This window comes from Galeopterus variegatus, unplaced genomic scaffold, assembly GCF_000696425.1.
Source record: "Galeopterus variegatus unplaced genomic scaffold, G_variegatus-3.0.2 Scaffold11766, whole genome shotgun sequence".
NCBI lineage: Eukaryota > Metazoa > Chordata > Mammalia > Dermoptera > Cynocephalidae > Galeopterus > Galeopterus variegatus.
This window is the reverse complement of record NW_007737877.1, coordinates 7,757-14,451: the sequence shown is the minus strand read 5'-3', so window position 1 is coordinate 14,451 and position 6,695 is coordinate 7,757. Positions and strand designations below refer to the sequence as shown.

The following is a 6,695-nucleotide window of genomic DNA, read 5'->3' as shown; positions in this document are numbered from 1 at the left end:
CGGTCTGGGGACCCAGCTTGGCATGTGAGGAGCCTTGGGACCCAGCCTGGTGTGTGAGCGGTCTGGGGACCCAGCTTGGCATGTGAGGAGTCTTGGGACCCAGCCTGGTGTGTGAGCGGTCTGGGGACCCAGCCTGGTATGTGAGCGGTCTGGGGACCCAGTCTGTACAATGGGTTTGAAGGGTCTGAGCCCTAGCTCTGACAATAAAAATAGAAACTTAGTATAAATAAAATAATGAAACATTTTGGCTTTAGTTATGATTTGCCTTACTTTACATTGCTAAAGCAGTAGATGATGCTTGAGGATCTTCAAAAAGTTCATGGAAGGGTTCGTGTTATCTTTTAACTCAAGTTTTTCATGAAATTATCGAAATACCCTTGTATGTTTTCATTAACCCCCAAATAAATTGTTTATCCAAAAAAAAATACCATATTAAAAATTAAACCTGTTTTAAAGATATTTAATTCATTTGAACATTAATAACCCGTTTCATTTTAACAACAACAAAAATATCTTTAATGAGAAATAACTACTTTCAAAATAAAACTATATTTAGAAAAGTGGATCTTTTTACATTTTACATTTTTGCAAGTCCTTTCTTTGTCTCAGAAGACTGCTGGATTTTCATGTCTATTTCTGTATTTAATCTGTAATTTTGTTTAAAGTATATGACAAAAAACAAAAGAAAAACATCAACAACAAGGAAACCCAGCCTCCCCCAAAATATGTAGAAGGAATATTATTTTTTTTTGTCCTTTTTGAGACCGGCCGCACCGCGCTCAGCCAGTGAGCGCTGTGAGCGCACTGGTCATCCCTACCTGAGTGCGCCACGGGCTCGGCCCAGAAGGAATATTTTTAATACAGTTTTCAGATAATTTCGGATACTTGTCTTTGATACTACACTAAGATGACACAAGTGTTAGATTCTTAAAGGTTGTCTGCAGTGTGGAACCTGAGACACTCATGGAATCTTTCATATTTTGTTACATTAAAATCCGTAGGTCTTTGTTGCACAGTGAATGGATCTTGTGCTAATGTATGATTTAAAAAATAATAATTCATGTTTCTCCAAGTTATATAGATCTCCCAGTGTTGACACATTGATAATTACAAATTATCAAAACATCATATTTGTTAATATTACCACAAATCCCACCAGAAAATGTGGTTAACTATTGAGAAGTTGTCACGCTGATGGTGGTGCTCGCAGGTCCTCCAAACTTCTGACTTTCTCTTGAGAGCTGACATTTTATCATTGGCAAAAATACTGTCAATGGGTTTTTTGAAGGGATGAGCTCACATTCATTTCTGAGAAAGTGTCGGCCAAATACCCAAGTCTCCATAATGATCCTCTATCATTCATTGTTTTAAGTAAAAATGGTATTCCGTAAAAAGGTTAGTACAGCTCACAAAATGATTTTCGTTTACACAGACATTCTAGTTTGGGATGTGGTAGGAGGGCTTTACATGTACTTCCCACTTAATCATATAACATATTTTTAAAATGTAAACTCTAGAATGGGGATTTAATAAAGTTAATACTTTTAATAGTTCAACCAGGACATGTTTAAGTGAAACTGACTCATTTTTTTCTTTTGCATGAAGAGGTGGCGAAGAACACAATAGCTCTCCCTGCAGTTTGCCACCTTAGTCTTCATTCTTGCTAAGTTTTACTTCAGTGCAAATAATATCAGTGATATGATAAAAAGAGTTCTACGTTGTGCATCCTGGGAAAGGGTCTCAGCAACTCCAAGGGTTCCACAGACTACACTTTGAGAACTGCTGTTATGAGTAAGCCTTGGAGAGTCTCTCAACTGGCCCATCCTCTTAGCTTCTTGTTCATTTTCCAGAATTCCTTTCCCTGAGGAGAACTCTCTCCTTCCCAAAGCTTACAATGCTCTGCCCCAGGGCTCTTCTAGAAGAGAACCCACTCCCTGGAAATTTGATGCCAGAGAAAATAGTTTGTATCTGCAATAATCAGTATGGTAGCCACCAGTTACATTTGGCTACTGAACAATCAGAATGTGGCTAGTGCGCTAAACAGTTGTTTTTTTTTTTTAATTTTACTCGATGTATTTAAAGATAAATAGCCATGAGGCTTGTAGTTACCACTTTGGGCAGTGCATATGTAGAGTGTTCTTAGTTTTCAATCTCCCACCCCAATAAAGATACATTGTGACTCATAGATTGAAGTAAATTAAAATTATCTTTATACGAAAGCCATAGATTTGTCTGTGTGGGTCTTAGATATATCACTAAAATACACCATGCCTGAGCAAGTTTAATCAATATATGTTTAACAATTAGAGTATACAAATTAACCAAACATATTTTATTACCTCAAGGCCATAATTTTCAAAAATGCCCATCACCAGAGCTAATCCTTGTGTATATTTCATTGGGACTCTTGACGTTATTGTTTCTTTGACCTGGTGGGTATAAGGAGGCACCTAAGTGTGCACTTAGCCCAACAAACAGATTTATTGAAGGCAACATATATAAAATACCCCATAAGACTTTTAGACAAATGTTTAAAATTTTAAGCAACAGATTTAAATCTGAGAACTCTTTCCCTCTTGGGCATCCCCATTCCTCACCCCCAGCTTTCTCCCAAATTCAAACATACAACTTTTTCTCTTCACCCTTGGACCCTTTTCCCTCATTGCCTCTAGGTAGATGAGATATGCATTGTTTTTACAAATGTGGAGTGAAGAAGGATTCTCTAAGCATGAGCTAAAGATGAAAAACCATAAGAAGAACTTCTGTGTGTCAACCACAGAACCACAAATATACAAACACATGCTCATAGTCAAACTCAAAGGCATATTAAAAATTTGACAGATGAAAGGGTACCATTTATCAATATCCGTCAGCTAAAGTCCATGAGGAACACACTGGTAATTGAACAACATGGGTTTATTACTTACTGCAACAAGAGAGACTGCACACCATGGGGAACCATGGGCAGTCTTATTATGAGGGTGTTAGAAAGAGCGTAATGAAGGATTGGGGATTTGGTTGGATGATTTGAGGAAGAGCTAAGGAAGCGGATTCACTCTAGATTGGGTGCTGTGAAGAAGCAGGAGCAGGCCGAACCTGTGGCTTACTCGGGAGAGTGCGGCGCTGGGAGTGGCGGGGCTGCAGGTTCGGGCCCTATATAGGGATGGCTGGTGCGCTCACTGGCTGAGTGCTGTGTGAAACAATTTGTTTTTTTTCTTTTTTGGTGCTGGCCCATCTGGGTATACAAATCCTTGAAGTTGATGTTATAACACTGCACTCTAACCAACTGAGCAACCAACCAGACCTCAATAAATCTTACCTATAATGAGTGCAGAGCAGAACAACAATAAAACTATGATTGATAATGAAACAGTCACTACTCATAGCAGCCAGCAGGGGGCGATTTTTGGTATTTTGTGGTTTACTCAGTGCCTTCCCTTTGTCTCACTTTATCATGGTCTCAGAATGTCCTTGTCTAATGTTGTTTTATAATATGGCTCATGTTCGGGCCGGCCCGTGGCTCACTTGGGAGAGTGTGGTGCTGATAACACCAAGGCCAAGGGTTCAGATCCCTTATAGAGATGGCCGGTTAGCTCACTGGGTGAGCGTGGTGCTGACAACACCAAGTCAAGGGTTAAGATCCCCTTACCGGTCATCTTTAAAAAAAAAATAAATAAATAATCATATGGCTTATGTTCAACAGGGGAAAAATGTGTCCTTGCCGTTAGCACCGGGACAGCACCACCCAACATGGAGTCCTAGCTGTGTCAGACCAATTTCCAGATGTCAGGAGCTGCTGTTCTTCCCCCTCTTAAGTTCAATATTTTTAAGTACCTACATTGCAGTTTAAAAATAATAAAGAATATTAGAAAGCCATTTGAAAAAGAAGAAATGCAAATGTCAAACAAATGTGTTAGTAATTAATGTGAACAAAAATGAGAATGTGAAATTGAAAATGGGAATAAGAATTTTAATCTATGAGTTTGGCAAAGAAAGTAACTGATGAGCGTATTGGTTTAAATTTTGAATAGCTCTTTTTTGGATGATTTCCAAAAGTATGGTGGCCACCAGTTACATTGATTTTCCCTACTGGGAAAATCAACTGGCATAAAGGTTGACAACATTGAAAACTTGGGTACAAATTTTCTAAAGGGGACTTTTGCAAAACATCTGAACAATTTCAATATGCCTACATTTTGATGCAGAAATGTCTTTTTAAGGAATTTATCCAAAGAACATAATCACACGTGTTCTCAAAAATGTATGTTTAAGGACACTTCTTGAACTGTGGTTTATAAAAGCAAAAGAATGGAAAGGATCTAAATGCTGTAATCAACATAATTATAGTAGCTATGAGTAGTGGAACACAATATGTCTCAGGCAGTAATACCATGCGTTGTACTTAGAGGGTGAAATTTCATCCTCAGAGGAAACCTAGGAGGAACCCCATATGTGATGTTATTGTTCAGACAGCGAAAAGGAGACTCAGAGAGGTTAAGGAGGTGGTGGAGCTTGGGTGGAACCAGGGGATTTTCTCTCAGAGGCCTGGTGCCTCATCTTCCATTGATTCCCTGTCCATCAGGTGGTGGGTGTGACTCTGCATCCCATGCAGGTGGACTGTTTCAGTGTCCCAGAATGTTCTGTGACAGGAGGCTGTGAGTCTCAGAGCTCAAGAGGACATCAAGGTGCAGTTTGACCTCACTGCCCAAGGCACACTAAAGTCCATCATTCAGTGTATATTTCAAGGCCCTGATGAAACTCGAGATCTACTAGACACTGTAGAACAACGAAGAGCAAAAGTGATTTGACAGTTGCACTGTCATAAAGGAGAAATTTAGCAGAAATTACAAAGATAGGTATAAAATTACCACTGAGCTAAGTGCTGTGAGAAAAAGTTCATATCATGAAAGCAGAAAACGAGAAGACCTGACTGGTCCACTACCCTATTCTCAATGGTCTCTGAAAGAGGTAAGAAAAATGTAGCATTTATGAAACAAGACTGCAATTATTACATAAAGTTATACACAACCAGAGAACAAAAAAGAGCTATTCAAAATTTAAAAATTATTATATAAATGAATAATTAAATAGATGAGTTGGAAGATTAAAGCTGCACCACCACGAAGTAGTGTAAATGGAAAAGTAACGGCAAGCAAGACAGAACTACGAGAACGCTAGGCTACCAGTCAAGGACTTCCAACCACTTAATAATACAAGTTTCAAAAGAATGGAGAGGATGAATTGATATTAAAATTTTAAGTAAACTTTTCAGAGTTTACAGACAAAAATTTACACCCCCGCAGTCAAGTAGATGGAAACAGATGCACATCAGGATACATCACAATGAAACTTCAGAAAGTGGGGGGAAAAGAACTGCCCTTGAAAACTTCAAGAGGCAAGAGAAACAGCTGTGGAAGCTAGAAAAATTGAAGCAATCTCATGCAAATTTTGAGGAAAATATTTTCAACACAGCCTTCTATACCAAGTCAAAATTGGAATAAGTGCTAGAATAGCCTATTGGACGACATGGATGCACTGTCTGTATCAGCCACCTCTGCCCCGCTCAGCCTCCAGCCCGGTCCTCTCCAGAGCTGCTCAGTCACAGCCCGAGAGCAGCGCGGCGGCGCCCCCGTGTGGCCACAGGACTAAGAACGGAAGACCGGAGCTCCCCTTTAGCGTCCTCACCAGGGACCTCCCCAGGGTCTCCAGGGGCTCCCAGGAGCTGGACACAGGCTCTGCACACAAGGGTGTGCACCTGCACTCCGTCTCAGGTTCGCGAGTTCGAACTGTCCCAAAATACAAGGTGAAGTAAGTTTCCTCCCCACGAATGACCGTGGACGCTGCCTCAGGGCGCATCCAGGTCTCTAGGTCATAATAGCAGCATCCCAGGTCCAGGGTGGACCCCACAAGCGTACTGGATGCCCTCAGTCTCTTGGTATGGGCTGTTGGATCACGGAGTCCCTGTCATTGTTCTCGCTGCTGCTCCCAGGATGAAGAGGCCTCATTCTGGGAAGGAAATCCGGATTCTCCAATACTAGCGTGGGGGAAGAGATGGAGAGAGCCCTGGAGCACTGGTTTAGGAAGATGAGGGAGGTTTCTGGAGAAGTAAAAAAAAATAGGAAATTGGGACACTAAGGGAATAGAGGCCAAAAGGAATGGAGCGGAAGGAATGAGATAGAAAAGGGACATGGGAAGGGGTCGGCTCTGTGGACACCTGTGCAGGAGGGATAGGTTCTGTATGGGGACAGGTGCAAGGGCTTCTAGCTGGGCGCTGGTAGATGTCTCTATTTTTCACCTGGATGGTGATTATACAGGTGTTAGCTCTGTAATTCATCCGTAGGCTATATTTAAGTTTTAGGCAGTTTTCTGTACCTACAAGTAAGTAAAATTCAAACACACGCAGAAAAAATTGGAAAAGAGGACAAGATGGGGGAGGGGGCGGTGATTAAGGGGATTTTCCCTCCTCCAGAGAGTTCCTCCTGCACCAGTTTTGGGGTGGCAGGCAGAATCAAGGAGAGGAGGAGAGACAGAGGCTTCTGCCGCCTGTGAAGTGACCAGCCTGGTTCCTGATCCTGAGGTGGCCAGGGTCCCGTTCCCTGTGCTACAACCTCATGGCCATTTCCAAGCCCCACCCCAGGAAACCTGCAGTCACAACCCTTGGTTACCTGGATCTCCTAAGACAGCAGGAGCAATTG

The 6,695-nt window shown here is 41.5% G+C and overlaps 1 protein-coding gene across 1 annotated transcript in view; it reads right to left on the bottom strand.

Annotated features, from left to right (window-relative positions):
* The window catches only part of LOC103610772 (patr class I histocompatibility antigen, A-126 alpha chain-like), an 11,117-nt gene extending 5,261 nt beyond the window's left edge, over positions 1–5,856 (bottom strand). The window contains exon 1 of the mRNA XM_008594864.1: positions 5,686–5,856. Coding sequence (XP_008593086.1) covers positions 5,686–5,856 — 171 coding nt within the window. The remainder of the gene's footprint in view (positions 1–5,685) is intronic.
* Between the last annotated feature and the right edge of the window lie 839 nt (positions 5,857–6,695).